Raw genomic sequence first — 22500 nt, forward strand, 5'->3', positions numbered from 1 at the left:
CATACAGTATACACCCACGCATACACACACACACACACATACACACACACAAACACACACACATACACACACACAAACGTTCATACTTTCTAACCAGTGACAGTAGTGTAGCAAACACCTTTCCTTATCGGACTAATCTTTAGTACTAAAGTCCATCTTCTCCAGTGTGTCCGGTAATTATACGGATTAACCAATGAGCCAGATCTATGAGGCAGGCATTTGGGATGATAAGTTTGAGCAGAGGGATCAGTGAGTGACCAGAGTATGTGTGTGAATCTAACATGTGTGTGAGGATAGTATGTGTGTGAATCTAACGTGTGTGTGACAATAGTATGTGTGTGAGTCTTACGTGTATGTGACCATAGTATGTGTGTGAATCTAACGTGTGTGTGAGGACTGATATCTCCTGAGTCTCTTCTGAGGATCAGTGTGTGATGATAGTATGTGTGTGAATCTAGCGTGTGTGTGACCATAGTATGTGTGTGAATCTAACGTGTGTGTGACCATAGTATGTGTGTGAATCTAACGTGTGTGTGAGGACTGATAGCCTCCTCTGAGGAAGAGTGAACAATCATAGAGAACCCCACTCCCACACAGATGCACACTCTGAGCTGTGTAGGCTTTGTCCTTCATTTACTACTGCCAGATACTAGCAAGCCTCAACTTCTACTGTAAAGCAAAGGGCCTTTGAGACAATATTTATTTATTTATTGGTGAGATGTGATGATGCTTTGATATTCCACCAGTGGACATGGGAATATGAGGATGGAGCTTTTGCCTTTCAACACATCAGCCATCAACTGTCAGCTGTTGACTCTCACGGATTGGGCTCATCTCATAGCCTAACCCCCACCCTGTTAAACCCCTCCACCTTTCCTTTGCACCTCCAACCTTTCTTTTATTCAACCACATGTGCTCACCCTAAACTTGACATGACAGTAACGCTGAACCCCCACCCCTGTTTTCGTCCACCTCACAGATCCTGATTGGGGCCGTCATCGAGAAGAGCCCCGCTGACCAGGATGGCCGGTTGCGGCCCGGGGACGAGCTGGTGTCGGTGGACGGCATCTGCGTGGCGGGCAAGCCGCATCGCTACGTCATTGACCTCATGCACGGCGCCGCCCGCAATGGCCAGGTCAGCCTGACTGTCCGACGGAGGAAGCCAGGCCCAGGTGAGCAAGAGAGGACACACACATACACACACACACACACACACACACACACACACACACACACACACACACAAGGACTCACAAGGATACATCAAAATATATTCTAAATGAAATTACCAAATACACTCATTTCTATTGTACAAAACAAACTGTACAAAAATGACATATCATCTATCAAACTAAAATTCTGAAACACAACACATACACACACACACACACACACACACACACACACACACACACACACACACACACACACACACACACACACACACACAGGTTCTGTTCTTTGTGGTTGTTTGCTCTTTCACTTCTGCACTCGTTATCTGCTCCTCACTTCTACCATCTGTATCTGCAGTATCTCTCTCTCTCTCTCTCTCTCTCTCTCTCTCTCTCTCTCTCTCTCTCTCTCTCTCTCTCTCTCTCAATTCAATTCAATTCAATTCAAGAATGCTTTATTGGCATGACAAACTCACTTATATTGCCAAAGCAGTTATACAATAAATCTTAACACAAACATGTCAGTAGATTTTCATAAGATTCTCTCTCTCTCTCTCTCTCTCTCTCTCTCTCTCTCTCTCTCTCTCTCTCTCTCTCTCTCTCTCTCTCTCCTCTTATCTCTACTCTGTTCTATTCTTTTCGGTCTTTATCTTTTGCACCTCTCTTGTCTACACCTCCAAATCCTTCCCACAATCCCCATTTTTTCTGGCTTACCCTCTCTGTCCCCTCTCTCTCTCTCTCTCTCTCTCTCTCTCTCTCTCTCTCTCTCTCTCTCTCTCTCTCTCTCTCTCTCTTCATGTCTCTGCCACTGTCATCGGCGGGCTCTGTTGGATTAGCCAGACTCAGAGCAAACGCTCAGATCTCCTCATCCGTGTGTATCTGTGTCTGTGCGTTCGGTGTGTGTCTGTGCATGTGCGTGTCTGTGCCTGTGTTTGTGTGTGCCTGTGTGTGTGTGTGTGCCTATGTGTGTGTGCGTGTGTGTGTGCCTGTGTGTGTGTGTGTGTGCCTGTGTGTGTGTGTGCCTGTGTGTGTGCGTGTGTGTGTGTGTGTGTGTGTGGGTGCCTGTGTGTGTGTCTGTGTCTGTGTGTGTGTGTGTGGTGTGTGTGTGTGTGGGTGCCTGTGTGTGTGTGTGTGTGTGTGTGTGTGTGTGTGTGTGTGTGTGTGTGTGTGTGTGTGTGTGTGTGTGTGTGTGTGTCTGTGTGTGTGTGTGTGTGTGTGTGTGTGGGTGTGGGTGTGTGTGTGTCTCTGTGTGTGTGTGTGCCTGTGTGTGTGTCTGTGTCTGTGTCTGTGTGTGTGTGTGTGTGTGTGTGTGTGTGTGCCTGTGTGTGTGTCTGTGTCTGTGTCTGTGTGTGTGTGTGTGCCTGTGTGTGTGTCTGTGTGTGTGTGTGTGTCTGTGTGTGTGTGTTCACCTCTTTGAGCTTTTGAGCCTCCTATCTCCAGACACCTCTGCATCCTCCACTCCCCCCGTCCCCACATAGTCTGTCCCTGAGCCATTAGCTTTCGCCTGCATCTTTTACCCCTCACTCCGCTCTGTCTGAACACCTATACACACACACACATACGCATACCCACACACACACACAGACACACACACACACACACACACACACACACACACACACACATAAACGCACATACACACACACACACACACACACACACACACACACAAACCCACAGACACACACACACAGGCACATACACACACACACACATACGCATACACACACACCCACAGACACACACACACACACCCACAGGCACATTTTGATGTGTGCTGAATACAGCAGCGTGCCATGGGATGTTTCGGTCACTAATCCGCCAAGGTCATTAGAACCATGGCCCTAATCTGTGCACAGTCCAGGCAGCTTTTTTGGACGTCCGCAGTTACCTGCCTGTCCGCTTGATCTTGTTTCCTGCCCCCCTTCCACACACACACACACACACACACACACACACACACACACACACATTCTCACACACACACACACACACACACACACACACACACACACACACACCTCCTCCGTCCAACAGTAGCTGCCTCGTCACTCCTGCGTCGTGACTGATTCTTTCTAGCTCATAATGGAAGGCGTCTCTGCACAGTTGCAGGAAGTCATGCTCGGTGTACGCGTCCCTTTCATCAGGTTGAAAAGCAGAAGGTTGCATTGTGCAGCAATAACCTTGAAAGGCAACGCTTAGATGCCCCGGCATTTTCTTTCTTTCTTTCTTTCTTTCTTTCTTTCTTTCTTTTTTTTGTCTTTTACCTGCCCCGCCAGCGCTTGTTCATTCTCCTGGCATTTCCTCCGAGAGATCGCAGTGTCAACAGAGACTTTGACCTTCCCTGTGTCTCCGGTCGTCCCCGGTGACAGTTCCCCGTGTCAGTCGGACTGTCTCGCTGCCATTTGGCATAGACAGAAACACAGGCCTCCCGTTCACTGATAAGAGCCGTAATAATGCAGATGAGACGGTGGCACCGCGCACCTCCCTTTCTTCTCTGAGACGCCTGTCGCTGTCTAGGTTGCTCTCTCTCTCTCTCTCTCTCTCTCTCTCTCTCTCTCTCTCTCTCTCTCTCTCTCTCTCTGCGTGCCTTCTTCTCTCTGTCTCCCTCTCTACTCTTTCCTGCTCTGTCAAGGTCAACAACAGAGTTTATTGGTTTATTGTTGTGATCCTTCCATAGTGTTCCTGGTATAAGCAGTGTTGCCATGATGGAGGTATGAATGGTGTCTCAGTCCCTTCTCACCCCCCTCTCGCACCCCCCTGCAGGAGAACCCTGTCTGGAGAACGGCCGCAGTCCCGGTTCCGTCTCTACCCAGCACAGCTCCCCCCGGAGCGACTTCACTTCCGGAACCTTCCCCAGCAGCGTGGGCACGGTGCCTCCTCACGGTAGTGGCGCCCCGGCCTCCTCCTCCGGCTCCGCAGTAGCGCCCGGTGCTGTTACCGGGTCCGGGCAGCAGGACCCGGGCCTGGCCATAGTGCCACCCAACGCCCAGCCCAGCGATGTGGTCATCCACCGCAAGGAGACGGAAGGGTTCGGTTTCGTCATCATCAGCTCGCTCAACCGGCCCGAGAACACGGCTGCCATCAGTGAGCAATGCCACACAAACACACACACACACACACACACACACACACACACACACACAAAGATACACATATCTACACAAACACACACACATACAGTAAAAGTATACACAAATGTGTACATTGCAGCTTGCACAGCTATGCAGGCACATAAAAACAAATACATTCAACATAATACAACACACACTCATAGAAACACACACCTGGTAGCAGGAATAAACAAGCACTCATTCACAAACACACATACACAGATTCACATATGCATACTCACACACACACACACACACACACACACACACACACACACAAACCACACACACACAACATAGCTGGTGACAGGTAGCAGGAGGTATTCTTCTTCATGACTGCCGTCCTGATGGCCTCTTTAGTAGACCTGATGTAAATAAGACATAAGACTGTCCCATCAAGACCTTTAAGGGACAGCCATGTAAAAGCATTCCAAAGAAAACAGATCATGTATAAATGATACAGAAAAGTATGTAAACATTGTGCTCACTGGGTCACTAAAGGATGTAGTAAGATGGAGATGTTGGTCATTTTGGGTTGTTTTCTAGCGCACAGCGTGACGTAGAGGTCAAAGGTCAGGAAAGAGGAAAGTTGGCGCATGGCAGCTGCTGTCTCTCTAAAAGTGTACTTTTTCTTAAGCTCTCGCCCATTTGCCTCACAAAACCTGTAGCCTCTTTTTTTTACCCCCCGCATGAAATAACACGACATGAGAGACAAGAGGAATTCATTTTTAGCACGAACCTGATGTATGAGGTCACGGCGCTATGAAAAATGAATCACCTCTTCACCGCCCCCTTTATTTTAGCTTTAGCGTCCTGCTAAGTCAATAATGAATGGGCCCTTATCCAGGAGCGGGAAGTCGAGGTACAGCTAAGAAGGACCTTGAGTGCTGCACGCGTGGTGTGTGTGTGTGTGTGTGTGTGTGTGTGTGTGTGTGTGTGTGTGTGGCGGTGTATCTCGGCTCACACAGAGTAGATGACAGAGACAGAGAGACTGAGATAGAGGAGGCAAGAGAAGGACCGAGAGCAAGAACATGGACAAGAGAGAAGGGTGGAGAGCGTGAGGCTGTCCTCTGCTGACAGCAGCTAAGTGTGTGTGTGTGTGTGCGTGTGTGTGTGTGGGGGGGGGGTGTGCATGTATTGTAAATGTTTGTGTGCCTGTGTCCTCTGCGTGTGTGAGAGATAGAGAGAGACAGTTTGTGTGTGCACTCACGATGTGTATCTGCGTGTGTGTGTATTTCAGCTGTGCCACATAAGATCGGGCGCATCATCGAGGGCAGCCCGGCGGACCGCTGCGGGAAGCTGAAGGTGGGCGACCGCATCCTGGCCGTCAACAGCCAGTCCATCGTCAGCATGCCGCACGCCGACATCGTCAAGCTCATCAAGGACGCCGGCCTGAGCGTCACGCTGTGCATCATCCCGCAGGAGGGTGAGCGGAACCTTCCGGAAAATATCTCAAAATCTTCCCTTTACCATTTGCAGTTGCGTCTCTTGTGTCTGCTGTTCTTCCCTGGGTTTGTCACAGAGCCTGAGTGGAGTTGTCACAACACTCTCCAGGGAACAGCTTGCAATACATAACAAACTGTTGAGGAGACAGGCGCATGTTTTTTATTTTTCTGTTTTTAGCTATTTCTGCTTTTAGATTGTTACTCTTTAATGATCTCCATTGGGAGTGTTGTTTTTCGGCAACTGACCCATCTTAAGCCACTTTAACCTGGGCTTTAACCAGGGCTCCCTTGAAATTGAGATGCAAGATCTTAATGGGACTCACTTTGGTAAAGGATGAAAAAAAAAAAAAACTTATTAACGCCTTCCTGACCAGTGGCGTCGTTAGACCTGGGCATTCGGGGCTATAGCCTCGATCCTCTGGGATAGCCCCGATCTATGGGGCCAACAACAACAACAACAAAAAACTCTAATCGTGAATGAAATAAATAGCCCCGTGAGAAGAGACTTTTGTTTTTGTGTCCATTGTGTGCATTAACAGCAGCGCAAGACAATCTGACGGATCTGGGCAGGTTTAGAATCATTTGTTGCAAAATGTTACGATTGTTGTTTCTGCAGGCTTCTACTAACTAGCCTTAATAAATAAGTGTACAGAAGGACAAATGGATATTAGAAGTTTTTAGAGAAAAAAAGGCAGAGCAGGGACAAGAAGTGGAAACTCACAGTGTGTCATCATCTCCCGCAACCCAGGAGGACATTTCGATCAGCTCCTGTTTCAATATATCGTGATTTACTATTGAATCACATGCAGTAAATATGGTAAACCTGACCTCGTTTGAGGGGGCTTCAAGCAATGCATGTTTATTTGATTTTGACAGAATGTAACTTTTTTTGGGCAAAAAGCCAGATAGCCTACACAACCCTAATGCATTGCTTTCAAGGCACCCATTACCCATTAATTGAAGGGATGACGTCCGAAATGTTTATCCCGAGACGAACGCCACACCTGTGCACTTGACAGAGGTGCATGACGATGTTTATTCTACAGGCTATTTTAATGTCATATTTTGGGTGTTGTATGTGGTGCACTTTGGCAGAAGAGACGCTTTCTCCTTACACGGTTCTTTAAACATCAAAATATTCAGAATGCCGTGGACGTGAGTCATTACGATTGGCCTCCTTTTCATTCTCAAAGTAGGTTAAAATTGCATGTTCATCAGCACGATTGTAACTTCCCGGGGAGAAAACTAACCCCAACCCCCAGACAAAAAACAACTCTAACTTCTGGGCTCTAGCCCCGAATGTTTTAAATAGCTAGCGACGTCCCTGTTCCTGACCACCACAATGGAGAGCTGTGGCCCAGCTCTAGATGAGTCCCTTTTGCTGTGGTCAGAGTATCTTACGTCCATTATGCAAATCATGTGTTTGCATGTAAAATAGTGATTAATGTGTCACGTGTCACACAAGTGGTTTTCCTGGGTATTATATCCAAAGGGACTAACATACTGTATGTCTATTATATATTACACACACATACAGACACACACACACACAAACAGACACACACACCACACACACACAAGCACAATGTTGACTCTTTGTCTATGCTCCCTTGTGTGTGTGTGTGTGTGTGTGTGTGTGTGTGCCCCACAGAGTTAAGCACCCCTCCGTCGGCGGCCAACTCGGAGAAGCAGAGCCCCATGAACCAGCAGAGCAGTCCCCAGATCCAGGCGGCACAGGTGGGCCTCCAGTCAGGCGCCCCTCCCCAGCCGCCCCCCACCCAGCAGCAGCAGCAGCAGCAGCAGCAGCAGCAGCAGGCCCCCCAGCCGCCCCCCACCCAGGCCCCGGTACCAGCCCCCCCCGTGCAGATCTACAGCCACGAGAGCAGGTGAGGCCCACTCACCCCCAGAGACTTCTCTTGTTCTCTCTCTCTCTCTCTCTCGACTCTTTCATTTGTTCTCTCTCTCTCTCTCTCTCTCTCTCTCTGTCTCTCTCTATCAGTCTCTCTCTCTCTCTTGACTCTTTTTTCGCTCGTTCGTTCTCACTCACTCACTCACTCACTCGCTCAATCTTTCTCTCTCACCTTCTGTCTCTCTCACTCCCTCTCTCTCTCCCTCTCTCTCTTCATCCCTCTCTCTATCTCTCTCTCCTCTCTCCTCTCTATCTCCACTTTGTTGAGTAACATCACTTAACTCTTATGGAGGCCTGAATAATTCAGCGGCCCGTTGCTCCTTAAAAACATCCCCTCCATCTTTAATGGAGGCAGGGGAGCTGTGGCGGCCGTGCCGAGTGGCGGCGGACTGTCCTCTGCCTCACTGCAGACACTCTCGACTGGCTCGCTTCGCCCGGCTCCTGCAGATTGTGTCACTGTGCTTTTCAATGGAAATCGTGTTCAATGAAAGATTTAGCGAGTAGATAAGAGAGAGAGAGATAGAGGGATGGGGGAGGCTGTGTGTGTGTGTGTTTGTGTGTGTGTGTGTGTGTGTGTGTGTGTGTGTGTGTGTGTGTGTGTGTGTGTGTGTGTGTAGGCTGATGGAAAACTTGTGCATGTGTGTGGTTGTTTCTTCCGTGGTGTGTGTGTGTGTGTGTGTGCTGTGTGTGTGTGTGTGTGTGTGTGTGTGTGTGTGTAGGCTGATGGAAAACTTGTGCATGTGTGTGGTTGTTTCTTCCGTGTGTGTGTGTGTGTGTGTGTGTGTGCGTATGCGTGTGTACTTCCCGTGCATGCAAAATCTCACTAACCATAACATTTGCAGCACACACAGCAAATGAGCCTGACAAAATAAACAAGATCCAATCATGCTGTTACTTTGCATGCAATCTCCCTCTGTCTCTCTCCCACACACACAGGCAACCCCCAGCAAACGCATCTCTCAACACCATTAGCCTCTTGCATGAAATGGAGCATAGCGGAGCGTTAGCTCGGGCTGGCCGCGGAGTCTCCTCCACCATCTCTGAGTGACCCAGCTGAATGGTCAAGCTGACTGCCATGCTGACCGTTCAGCTGATTACTCAACTGATCATCTTCTGCTCTTGCACTGGCGGAGATCATTCAGATCGCCTTATCTAAGCTGATTAGCCTACCTACTGCCTGCCGCTTTCTCTGCAAGACTTTTGGCAACCCACCTCCACTCCATCTTCCTCTGTTATCCCCCTGTTAGGATTTAAGACTTATCAATGTCTAGTCATTGGTGTCTGCTCTGTGTTGTATCCCATGGGGGGGTTATCATTGCTGTTCTCCCTGCCTTGGGCTTTCCATGTTTGCACATGGAAGGGCAGGGGGCTCCCAGAACAGAGAATGTAATATTATGCAAATAGGGAAGTGGTCCTGACTGAAATGTAATCATACTGTACACTTAAATGACAGTAAGGCCTCAAATCCATTAAAAGTAGTCACTCAGAAAGTGGGTCAATGTTTGTGCTAAACCTTGTAGCAGGTATATGCTATGCGTATGGGGCTGGGCCATCATGCAGTAGCCTGAAGAGTTGTGGGGTTCAATCCCAGGCCTCCACCGTTGTGCCCTTGAGCAAGACGCTTAACCCTCAAGTTGCTCTGTAGACAATGGCCCTTGTAAAAATTGACATATTATGTAAGTTGCTTTGTTAAGACACATTTGGAAAAGATATGAATGTCACAGCATTAGTATCTTGAAGTGAACCCTTCTTGATAATTCTGTTGTTATTAATGGGTTATATGGTTGTAATTAAATGCTTACAATGTTTACAGTTTACATACAATGCACAATGTGTTGGTTAGTTACAGATCTGAGGTGAAGGCTCGACAGGACGTGAAGCCGGACATCCGGCAGCCTCCGTTCACAGACTACCGCCAGCCCCCCGTGGACTACCGGCACCCTCCCGTAGCCGACTACCGGCAGCCGCCCACGCTGGACTACCGGCAGCCGCCACTCATGGACTACCGGCAGTTAGACCCGCGGCAGTTTGTCATCCCTGACTACCGGCAGCCGCAGGTGAGATCGTGCTCCTTCACACCACCCCACCTGACGCCAGATTATCTTGTAAAAGATAGCCTAATGCAACACCGACGGTGCAACAACGAACAAGCTTGGCAACGTACACATAAGCCTCAAACTAAAGGGATTAATTGCCTAAATAATACAGGTTTAGCGTCCAAGTTTTACTTCAGCCTTACGTAAAGCAGGCCATTCAAATTGCTCACGTTTTCCTTTGCTCTTTGCAGCACACTCCGCGAAATGTTTCTGCGAAATGTGTCTTCTTAAATTCCAAAATAAATCTCACTGGAACAGTGTCACGACATAGGCTAGTTGTTCTTGCTCTACATTGTTTGTATCTAGTTGTTTTGTAGGAATAGTACACTTGTAAGCCCTATGACTTTCAGTTTCCTTTCTAAAATATTTAGCGACTTCATCCCCAACGAACTCACTGTAACGTCGGCAAGCTGGACTATGTGCTACGGACTCTGGGACAATGCATTCTGGGATACGGGGGAGAACTCTGGGTACTGTTTTAATGTCCATGTTTTAGTGTAGCGTGTTACCCTTTTAGGTCTTCCTCGTGTGTGATCCTTTTTGTGTGGGGGGCTGCGTCCACCCCTGTATGTGTAGTGTGTGTGTGCGTTTGATCTGCCTAGAGTGTGCACTTTTTGTGGCCTGCATCCCTGCTCCTGTTTCTGAATGCTAGGCACTAAACGCCACCTCAGCACCTAGCTACAGCAACGAATCCGTTACATCACTATGGCAAGTGTCTTCATTTTGAAATGTAACGGTCTTGGTTTCATTATGAAGACGTGAGTTCTGGGTGGGTTTGGGCCTGACTCGTGGTGTGAGCGGCGCCGTAGCGAAATTGGAGCGGAACAGAGCGGCCGCTCCAGTCTCTGAATTAAGAAGCGCTCCACGCTCTAACAAAATTCCATCCACTCTGCTCCTCGCTCACTCGCGCTCCACTCAGCTCACTAGCTCTGCCCCCCCCCCCCCCCCACACACACACACACTTTATCATGCTCTAACAGTTTCATTCATCATGATGATATTATTATTGGGGGTAGGGGGTTGCATTGATTTTGATTTATTGTTGCCCCCCCCCCCCCCCCCACACACACACACACACACACAACCACACACACCCCCACAGACATTTTATGCCTATTGCCTACAACACCATAACTCATCAGCAATTCTCTTGTCCTTTTCTCTCAATGAACACTGTTAGATATGAACACACTGCTGGTTTTACGACATCATAGTTATATCATTCACTGAGTGTGTGGAGATTCACGTTCACAGTCCACACGTTTGTAGTCTTTTCACTGTGCAGTTATTGAACACAGCCGCTGTGACCGGAGCTGCTCTTGTCATCAAGGCACAGCTTAAACCAGCACTTCTGTCTCTGTGCCTCGGAGAGTCCCACACAGTGGCGTCGTTAGACCTGGGCATTCGGGGCTATAGCCCCGGATCCTCTGGGGATAGCCCCGGATCTATGGGCCGTCAACAACAACAACAAAAACTCTAATCCTGAATGAAATAAATAGCCCCGTAGAAGAGACTTTTGTGTTTTGTGTCCATTGTGTGCATTAACAGCAGCGCAAGACAATCTGACGTGATCTGGGCAGGTTTAGAATCATTTGTTGCAAAATGTTGCAATTTCAATTCTCCTCTACGCTATTAAGCATTGCTGTTTCGTGCTTCTACTAACTAGCCTTAGCGAAATAAGTGTAGAAGGACAAATGGATATTAGAAGTTTCTTTAGAGAGAAAAAAGGGCAGAGCAGGGACAAGGAGTGGAAACTCACATTGTGTCATCATCTCCCGCAACCCAGGAGGACATTTCGATCAGCTCAGTTTCAATATATCGTGATTTACTATTGAATCACATGCGCAGTAAATATGGTAAACCTGACCTCGTTTGAGGGGCTTCCAAGCAATGCATGTTGGGCTTGATTTTGACAGAATGGAACTTTTTCTTTGGGCAAAAGTTTGTGATACACAACCCAAATGCATTGCTTTCAAGGCACCCATAGCCCATTAATTGAAGATGATGACATCCGAAATGTTTATCCCGAGACGAACGCTCACACCTGTGCACTTGACAGAGGTGCATGACGATGTTTATTCTAAAGGCTATTTTAATGTCATATTTTGGGTGTTGGATGTGGTGCACTTTGGCAGAAGAGACGTTTCTCCTTACACGGTCTTTAAACATCAAAATATTCAGAATGCCGTGACGTGAGTCATTACGATTGGCCTTCCATTTCGTTTTCAAAGTAGGTTAAAATTGCATGTTCATCAGCACGATTTTCAAAATCTCTCGGGGGAACCCCCAGACAAAAAACAACTCTAACTTCTGGGCTCTAGCCCTGAATGTTTTAAATAGCTAGCGATGCTCCTGGTCCCACACTTGTTGACGCGCCGCTGTCACACACACACACACACACACACACACACACACACACACACACACACACACAGCTGTCAGGTTGCCTCTTATGGGACATCAAACAGGGGCGTACACATAGGAGCGAACTCAGAAAAGGCCTACAATAAATATGCAGTGTTTGTTTGTGCTCTGTGTGCACAGATGCCTGCAGGTAGACTGTGGTTCTGCCTGTCTAAAAATAGACTGTAAATCTGGGGAGAGGCGGAAAGAAGTGAGGTAGACCTATAAAACTGCCATATTTCTTTGTGGGAGCTGTGGTTGGAGCAATGCAAGAGTAGGCATATTGGATGGATCCAGGTCATATTTCAAATGTCTGTGTGTGTGTGTGTGTGTGTGTGTGTCTGTGTGTGTGTGTGGGTGTGTGTGGGTGTGTGCGGGTGTGGGTGTGTATGTGTGTGTGTGTGTGTGTGTGTGTGTGTGTGTGTGTGTGTGTGTGTGTGTGTCCTCTGCTGCTGCAGGACTTCGACTTCTTCACGGTGGAGCTGGAGAAGAGTGCCAAAGGCTTCGGGTTCAGTATCCGCGGCGGCCGCGAGTACAAGATGGACCTGTTCGTGCTGAGGCTAGCTGAGGATGGCCCTGCCCTGCGCAACGGGAGGATGAGAGTGAGTGCATTACACACACACACACACACACACACACACACACACACACACATACCACACACATACCACACACATACATACCACACCACAACTAAAATCAAAATATTATCTGTGACGAATGGAAATTATTCATCGTGATTATCTAGACAACAGAGTAACAAAATGGACAGATTGAACTCGGCAGGTAACTGCCTTTTCTTTCACAGATAAAACAAAATGTTGTCCTCCAACTGTACAAATCTTTAAAACCAATTTAGACTTGCCCTTATTTACAACAATTTGGGCTTCTTTTAAAAGCTCATTATAAATAGGCCTGTAAATAAAACCCAGTAAATGAATGTGTCACCACAGAAAGCTGCCAAATAAGAAAGCTTTGTTAGAAATACTGTGCACAATCTACACAACAGCCAAACAAATGCCACTGGCAATTGGCTGTGAGAGAAGTCTACCTTGTCTGTTGACTGTAGTTTTGCCTTTGTAGAAGAATGAAATAACCTGTTTACCGCCAACACATTTGAATAGCAAAGACAGGGAAATGGACACAAACAGCATGCTTCAAAACAAACATCAGTGACTGTCAGTTGAAATGTGCGAACATAGAATTCACTCGAGAGTTTAAATAATTGTCTAACTTTGGCAAAGCTCATCTAAGTAATTCCCTTCATATATTTGCATACACAATACACACACCGAACTGCCGAACACATTCACTGCCGAACACATTCATAATAGCACAGATGTATTGTACACATGCATGCACACACAGGCTGTTAGAGAGGCACAAAAGTAGAATTCTCTCAAGTACTTCAGTCCAGTGTCACTTTTTGAATATCCTTTATTTCGTGTGTTCTACTGAACCTATTTAAACCTTATAAGGCCAACCACTCTTACACAGGACAATACATCAGCCTGCCTGCACAACCTGCTGTGCTACTTTGTTGACTTTGAAGCGCTTTAAGTGTCCATTGAGGCTTATAGAGGTACTGTAACATCTCATGTTCTCCTTCAGAAAACTGAGGTTACCTTAGAACGCAGAACACTTTCTTTGCCACAGAAGAGGAAGGAGAGACAGTCTCCATGATGAGGTCAAAGCAATGTGGTGATATCTCATGTTCCCCCTGTTAGAACACAGAAGCCATGGAGCTTCAAAGGCAGAGTGAGACACAGGGTCTGTCCCAAGTGGAAGGCAGCTGCCTGCTGCCTCGCTGCCTTCAGCTGTCTAACGAGTCACTTGCCGTAGCAGGCATCAAGGTAGCAGCTACGAACTTTGTTTCGGACGGCCTAGCAAGGTAGCAACACCAGGATACTAGAAAGCAGAATAACATAACGTTGGACTGCACTGCTCTCAAAAATAAAAAATAAAACATTTCAGCTGTTGCCAATTACTGTTCAGCTGCTCCTAATTAGATAGAATTTTGGACGTTGAAGGCAGCATGAAGGATACATCTACACTGCCTTCAAAATTTGTCAATATGAAGTTATCCTACAATGCAGCATTTTATACCAATATTTGATGCGGACATGCCTCGATGCCTTGCTGCCACCGAACGCTATCTTAGAAGGCGGCATTTTCCCCGTTTTGGACACAGCTACAGTCTCCACGAGGAGGTCTCCTGTTTGAAACAGATTTCACTGCAGGCCCGGCCTCCATGATGGATCAGCTTCCTCCGGGTCTGTAGCAGTATCTTGAGCTCCTATTCTCCTCCTATTAGCCTTCTGTCCCAGGTGAAGAGTTGTGGAGGAGTTTTGTGGCTCCGCTAGCTTTGCTAGCACTGCTCGAGTCCCTCCACATGCACTCACCATTCACATGCTCCTGAGATATTTATTGGGATATTCAGATATTTATGACAGCGGGTGGGAGAGGAGAGACAGGGTGAGAGAGGGAAAGAGAGAGGGGGACATGACAAAGTGGCAAAGGGATGGAGGTAGGCAGGGGTGGAAGAATGCCCTTCTCCTCTCCTTTCATCTCCTCTCGCCTGAGTCACCTTGTCAGTGCTGTAAAATCTCTCTTTCTCTCTCTCTCCTCTCTCGCTCTCTACCCTTTGCTCTCTCTATGTCTCTTTCTCTCTCTCTCTCTGTCTCTCTCCTCTCTCGCTCTCTCCCCTTTTCTCTCTCTATCTCTCTCTCTCTCTCTCTCTCTCTATCTCTCTCTCTATCTCTATCTACCTCTGTCTCTCTGGATGTGCTAATATTATATGGAGATTGGGTTTAGTTTGCTGTAGACAGCAGTAGAGTAGATTAAAGTCTACCGTCATGGTGGCTGCACTATATCTGTGGGACAGATCTGGATGATCTCACAGTCCACACTTACACACACGGACAGAAACATACTCACTCTGCCGTCTATTCACACACTTACTGTACACACCCTCTCACTCATGAAAACAGGCACACACACTCTCACATTCTTACACACACACACACACACACACACACACACACACACACACACACACACTTATACACACACACACACACACACACACACACACACACACTCTGTTCCCCCACTATGGTCCATCTTAAGTGATAGCGGAGAGCTGTTCATTTCTTATCTGTAATGAACCTGTCAGCGATAATGTGTGTAAAAAAGCCCAGGGGGATAAAACTCTCTCTCTTCTCTCTCTCTCTCTCTCTCTCTCTCTCTCTCTCTCTCTCTCTCTCTCTCTCTCTCTCTCTCTCTCTCTCTCTCTCTCTTTTTTTCTTTCTTTCTCTCTCTCTCTCTCTCTCTCTCTCTCTCTCTCTCTCTCTCTCTCTCTCTCTCTCTCTCTCTCTTTCTCTCTTTCACTCCCTCAGTCACATTTCCTCAGTCATTCTTTCTCTCTCTCTCTTTCTCTCTCTCTCCCTCTCTCCCTTTCTTTCCCTCAGTCTCACTTCCTCCATCATTTCCCCCTCCTCTCTCCCTCTATCCCCCTCTCTGCCCCTGGAGGGGTAAAAGGCTGAACATGAGGAGGTGGGGGTTTGGGGGTCCAGGCTCCACTGAGTGGACATGAGGGATGGTCAGCGTCACCTCACAGCTTAGACTCACCTTAGGACACTGACAGCTCTCATCAGCGCTCACCACCTCTAAAACAGCCCACGCATACACATACACACACACACACTAACACACACACACCACACACACACACACACACTAACACACGCCGCGCCGCGCACACACACACACGCGCATATGTACGCACACACACACACACACACACACGTGACGCACACGTACTTCGCATAACACACACACACACACACACACACACACACACACACACGCATACACACACACACAAACACAAACACACATGCGCGGCAACACACACACACACACACACACACACACACACACACACACACACACACACATACACATTTACATTATTACACTCTTGGCACACGAGTTGTCCGTTGACTTGTGGACTTATTTTCCCAATAATGACCGGCGTTCTTTACATTATCCCTTACATACTAATTTGTCTAACCATACCCCTAGCTGGACCAAAACACACAGGTACATAGACTTCTATGCATACAAACCTTGTTCAGTCATCTCAGAGCCAACTTCCTCTCCATCCCTCTCCTCCCCTCCCCTCTCCTCTCCTCTCCTCTCCTCTCCTCCTCCCTCCCATCCCTCTCCTCTCCTCCCCTCCATCCCCCTCCCTCTCTCCCCTCTCCTCCATTCCTCCTCTCCCTCCCTCTCCCCCCTCCACTCTCCCTCCCTCTCTTCCCTCCTCCCTCTTCCTCTCCTCTCCTCCTCTCCTCCCTCTCCTCCTCTCTCCCCTCTCTCCTCCTCTCTCCCTCCCCTCCCTCTTCTCTCCTCTCCTCCTCTCTTCTCCTCCTCCGTTCCTCCTCCCCTCTCTCTCTCTCCCTCCCTCCATTCCTCCTCCCTCCCTCTCTCTCCTCCCTCTCCCCTCCATCCTTCCCCTACTCTCTCCACTCCCCTCTTCCTCTTCTCTCCTCTCCTTCCCTCTCCTTCTCTCTCTTCTCTCCTCTCTCCTCTCTCCCCTCCCTCTCCCCCTCTCCTCTCCTCCTCCTCCTCTCTCTCCTCCTCTCCCTCTCCTCCTCCCCTCTCCTCTTTTCTCTCTCTCCTCCTCTCTCCCTCCTCCCTCCATCCCTCTCCTCTCCTCCCCTCCATCCCACTCCTTTCTTCCCCTCTCCTCCCCTCTCCCTCTCCACTCCTCCCCTCTCCTCTCCTCCTCCTCTCCCTCCACATTCCTCTCATCTCCCTCCTCATCCTCTCTCCACTCCTCCCCTCTCCTCTCCCCTCCATCCCACTCCTTTCCCCTGCTCTCCTCTCCACTCCTCCCCTCTCTCCTCTTCTCTCCTCCTCCTCTCCTCTCCTTTCCCTCCTCCTCTCCTCCTCCCCTCTCTCCTCTTCTCTCCTCTCCTCTCTCTCCTCCTCCCTCTCTCCCGCCTCCCTCCTCCACTCCTCCCCTCTCCTCTCCCTCTCCTCTCCTCCTCTCCTCTCCTCTCCACTCCTCCCCTCTCTCCTCTTCTCTCCTCTCCTCCTCTCTCCCCTCCTCCCCTCTCCTCCTCCTCTCCTCCTCTCCTCTCCACTCCTCTCCTCTCCTCTCCTCACCTCACCTCCCCTCCATTCCTCTCATCTCCACTCCACTCATCTCCTCTCTCCACTCCTCCCCTCTCCTCTCCCCTCCATCCCACTCCTTTCCCCTGCTCTCCTCTCCACTCCTCCCCTCTCTCCTCTTCCTCTTCTCCTCTCCTCTCCTCTCCTTTCCCCTCCTCTCCTCTCCACTCCTCCCTTCTCTCCTCTTCTCTCCTCTCCTCCTCTCTCCACTCCTCCCCTCTCCTCTCCACTCCTCCCCTCTCCTCTCCTCTCCTCCTCCCTCCACTCCTCCTCCTCCTCCTCCTCCTCCTCCCCTCTCCTCTCCTCTCTCTCTTCTCTCCACTCCTCCTCTCACTCCTCCCCTCTCCTCTCCTCCTCCTCTCTCCTCCTCTCACTCTCCTCTCCTGCTCTCCCCTCTCTCTCCTCCTCTCCTCCCTCTCCCTCCTCCCCTCCTCTCTCCTCCTCTCCTCCTCTCTCCACTCCTCCCCTCTCCTCTCTCCCTCCTCTCCTCTCCTCTCCACTCCTCCCCTCTCCTCTCTCCTCCTCTCCTCTCCTCCTCCACTCCTCCTCTCCACTCCTCTCCTCTCCTCTCCTCCTCTCCTCTCCTCTCCTCCTCTCCTCTCCTCCCCTACACCCTCCCCAAGTCCCCAGTGCAGCCTCTTATCTGAAGGTTTTAGGAAAAAGCTGGATGACACATAGCTTTATAGATCTATTCACTGGACTGGGGGGACCCCTGCTCCTGGGGCTCTAAGCTGGACTGGGGGGGACCCCTGCTCCTGGGGCTCTAAGCTGGACTGGGGGGACCCCTTCTCCTGGGGCTCTGAGCTGGACTGGGGGGACCCCTGCTCCTGGGGCTCTAAGCTGGACTGGGGGGGACCCCTGCTCCTGGGGCTCCTGGGGCTCTGAGCTGAGATTCAGATAGGCAGACAGGAACAGATGGGCTGAAGAGCTGAAGAAGGGAGTCAAATGAGAGGGATGGGGACAGGTGATTTAAACACACACACACACACGCAGACGCTCTCAGGCCAGATGAGCCCTAATGGCAGCCTAATGACTGGTGTGCTGTGGGGCCTGCACTCACACTTGTGGAGATGACTGTGGCTATTAGCATAGGACTTCTCCATTTGTTACCATAATTGGCTGGAGCTCTGCCGACTCTCCCCTCCAGCAAGTGGGGGGTGTAATGCCTATCAGACCTGGACCGTGTGTGTGTGTGTGTGTGTGTGTGTGTGTGTGTTTGTTTGTTTCTGTGTGTGTGTTTTTGTTTGTTTGTTTGTGTGTGCGTGCGTGTGAGTGGGTTTGTTTGTTTGTTTGTTTGTGTGTGAGTGCATTGCCGAGCATTGTGTGTCTGGATGCATGAATATGTCGATACACAGTGCAGACAGACGTCCTTGCCTGTAGTGCTGTTCTCAAAGCCAATATAAAAGCCTCCTACCTCATGTACACACACATGCACACACACACACATGCACACACACACACACACACACACATACACATACACACACACACACACACACACACAGACACACACTCCCGACACACACACAGACCGACGCGCCAATGCCATTGTCAATCACCGGCATTACAACACACACACACACACAGACATGCACACAGACACACACATACACACGCACACATACACACACACCTACACCAGGCATAATGATCCACTCGCTCATCCTCATCCCCCAGGTATCCCAAAAGGATCATTTTGTCATTCTGCAGCTCTTTGTCACCCACACACACACACACACACTCCTCGCCCCTTGCCGTTTTTTCGAGTGTGTGCCGGCTCTGCCATAACTCATTCATGCGGTGACACTAGCGTGCTACTGCTGAGATTCATTAGCCCTGACATCGGCACTCATGACTAGCAATGCTGATTAGCGCTCGGCGGCTAGCTTCATAGCTATCATAGCTATCATATAGCTATAGCTATCATAGCTATCATAGATCCGCATTGATCCTAATAAATATCCATCCGAATCGTGTGACATCCTCATTTATTTCCCCCTAGTTTTAATGGTCAAACAATCACAGTTTTTAATAACCTGCACAGCAATAATTACACAAGTCTGATTATGTAATTATTGTGTGTGTGTTTGATGAATTTCAGGTGTGTGAGATTCATTCCAGGTGGAGAGAGAAAGTGTGTAGGCACCAGGAATTAATGGCCACAGGGAGTGAAATGAATTAGTGTTGGCTACAGGGTCAAATCATATAGCTCTTTATACAATCTCCATACAATCACCCACGCAACACTCACACAAATCATCTGTGGCCTACTTCACACACACACACACACACACACACATATCATTTCCATCCAATCATACATTAATGCCAGTAATGTCCATGCTCGAACACACAAACACACACACTGGCATACACACACACACACTCACACACAAACGTGACGTCCCCTTGTCATGCGTTCTTTCTTTTTCCTCCCCCCATCCCACCCCTTCAGTTCACCCTCTTCTCTTCCTCTGTGTGTGTGTGTGTGTGTGTGTGTGTGTGTGTGTGTGTGTGTAGGTTGGAGATCAGATCATTGAGATTAACGGCGAGACCACCAGGGACATGACCCACGGCCGCGCCATCGAGCTCATCAAGTCGGGAGGGCGACGCGTGCGCCTCCTGCTCAAGAGGGGCACGGGCCAGGTGCCAGAATATGGTGAGCAACCCAAACACAGCGCTTAACCTGGCTCCACACACACACACACACACACACACACCTCACACACACACACACACTCACACACACACATTCACACACACACACACACACACACACACACACACACACACACACACACACACACACACACACACACACACACACACACTACCTTCCCTCTCAGCGTAAGCCTTGGGGGCCTATGGTGCTGCAACAATTTCCCTTCACACTGCTACAACTTAACACCATGTCCTGCTTTAACTGAATTCAATTAAACACATTGCATCAATTTCCTATCTGTGAAAAAGAACTTCTACAGTAACCTGCCCTCTCTTCTGGTGTAATCTGGAGTAGTCCGCATCATCTGTGTCACAAATCATCATGTATCTCTTTTGTGTCCAAACAGAACGGGCATGTGTAACTTCTCTTAATCTATCTAAGGTGGACTTCTCTGTCTTTCTTAATCCCACTTTTCAATTTCACCATCTAAAAAAAAAGCATGCCTCTGTAAATGAAGTAAGACATAATCTATCTCAGTCAATAGCTAAAATAACTACACGACTGGATTGGAAGATTTAAGGCCTGGATCAAAGGCTAGCCCTAACCTAGCCTAGTCTACATCAGTCTCAGACTGGCTTTTATTTGGATGTGTAAACATTCCCTGTGTATGTTTTCTCTCACTGTAGACCAGGGGGGTATTCCAAGTACGTGGGTAAGTTAACTCAGAGTACAGTAAGTGGTAAACCTCCTATAACAAGAGCCCTATGGCATTGTTCTGTTAGGAGAATGAAGCCATACAGCGCTTATATTAGGAGGTTTACCTCTTACTTTGAGTTAATTTACCCAGGTTTGTCACTAAGGGCCCGTCCACACGGAGACGCTTTTTAGGTTAAACGCAGAGGTTTTGCCTCGTCTTGGCCGAAGCGCCCAAACGGTAATCCTGTAAACGCACTGCCCTAAACCCGCGACTTTTCTTGAAACCTGGTCCCAGAGTGGAGAAATCTGAAACCGAGTCCGCTTGAATTCGTTTAGACAGCTTAAACTGCACATCCTGCTTGCGATCGATGATGTCATCGCCACACCTCAGCTGCCCTGGACTTGCACCTCCTTATAGTATTGCCTAACAATACTAGTTTTCATACATGACATTGCCTTACGATTACACCGTAAGATAAATATCACAACTGGAAGGCGCAGCGCCGATAGCTTATGACTTGGTGGACTGAACACTGTTTTTTTCCGGTGTTTTTAATGCATTCTAGCTACTGTCAGTGACGCCAGAGAACTTAAGTTATTAGCAAAGTGCTGTGGTGTAAGTTTAGGCTACATTAATTTGTGCGTAGTGCCAGTGTCATTCATTTATTTTACATGTCTTACAACATATATACATGCATTCACAGTCGAAAGTGAAATCAGATATAAGCATACAAAGACGCTTAGAACTCACGTTAAGCCGATGGTAGCACACTGAATACAAATGCGCCGATTTGATTTGATGCAGGCAAACGTATTGACTGTTACTAACTAAGGTTTTATAGCAATATTATAAATGTGGCGACAGAATAGCCTAGAACTTGGGTAAGCCTTGGCGCTTAGTAGCCTAATTGCGGTGATAGCCAAAACTAATGTGAATCACGGACTATCCTACAACCAAAGAAAGTAAAGGTGATTAGTAGCCCTACCTGGCAAGTTAGCTAAATAAAGGACGGACTGCATCCTTCACAAACTGTAAAATAAAGTTTATTAGTTTTACAGTTGACTACAGTTGACAGTTCACCATCAGTCCACACAAACAATTCTGGTTTCCTTGCACTAGCCATTTTGTCATAGCCTATTCTGTCTGTTTGTAAAGCACAAACTATGGTCAATTTTTGTAAAGAAACAGTGCCACCTATAGGCCTGGGGTATGAAGTAATGTGTTAGTCGTGTTGAGATGGATCCGTTTGGACGCAAATATTCTTGATGCGGTTTCAGGGAAGACGGAGGAAAAAAAGATCGGTTTCGTACGTGTGGACTAGCCCTAAACCATGTATTTGGAATACCCCCCTGGTCTTGGTGCCCTTATTTAAATGCCTGGCAAAGTGCAAAGTCTATCAACAAGCAAAGTTCTCCTCCTTGAATTACAGCTGTTGTGTGACATGTGCCAGACCAGACCAGATTTTGTGATTCAATTTGCTTTGGTTAGACTTTGCTCTTTGCCCATCGTACCAATTTGGTTCCTTGGTCTTCCAAAGCAGCCTGCGTAGTAGTCTTCTCTTCTTCTTGCCTTGTGAGTCTGCTGTCTTCTGTGCTACTAACCTGCTGCTGTCTGTTAACCTCACCAGCGTCTCTGTTCCTGCTCTAATGACGGCTCTAGGTTGTTACTTTCCTTCCTATAGGAATGGTACCTTCCAATCTCTCCATGTGCATGAAAAGTGACCCGCATGGCACCCCCTATTTCCTCCTAACGGGCCACTCCAAAGACACGGTTCGTAACACGGCTTGCACGTGTTCCTCTGGTGTGCTGTGGACGTGGTGTGACG

At 48.4% G+C, this 22500-nt stretch overlaps 1 protein-coding gene across 11 annotated transcripts in view; it reads left to right on the plus strand.

Annotated features, from left to right (window-relative positions):
* magi2a (membrane associated guanylate kinase, WW and PDZ domain containing 2a) overlaps positions 1-22500 on the plus strand; it is a 250106-nt gene that overhangs the window by 220409 nt on the left and 7197 nt on the right. For 7 of the 11 annotated variants that reach the window (XM_048267425.1, XM_048267429.1, XM_048267430.1 and 4 more), the window contains 7 exons: positions 980-1172; positions 3939-4259; positions 5526-5711; positions 7382-7616; positions 9483-9696; positions 12597-12740; positions 19837-19975. In XM_048267425.1, the coding sequence (XP_048123382.1) occupies positions 980-1172; positions 3939-4259; positions 5526-5711; positions 7382-7616; positions 9483-9696; positions 12597-12740; positions 19837-19975 (1432 nt within the window). Of the gene's footprint in view, positions 1-979; positions 1173-3938; positions 4260-5525; positions 5712-7381; positions 7617-9482; positions 9697-12596; positions 12741-19836; positions 19976-22334; positions 22446-22500 lie in introns of all 11 variants that reach the window. The other 4 variants (XM_048267434.1, XM_048267436.1, XM_048267435.1 and 1 more) reach the window with 3 other exon arrangements.

The sequence above is a fragment of the Alosa alosa genome, chromosome 17 (assembly GCF_017589495.1).
Source record: "Alosa alosa isolate M-15738 ecotype Scorff River chromosome 17, AALO_Geno_1.1, whole genome shotgun sequence".
Classification (NCBI taxonomy): Eukaryota; Metazoa; Chordata; class Actinopteri; order Clupeiformes; family Clupeidae; genus Alosa; species Alosa alosa.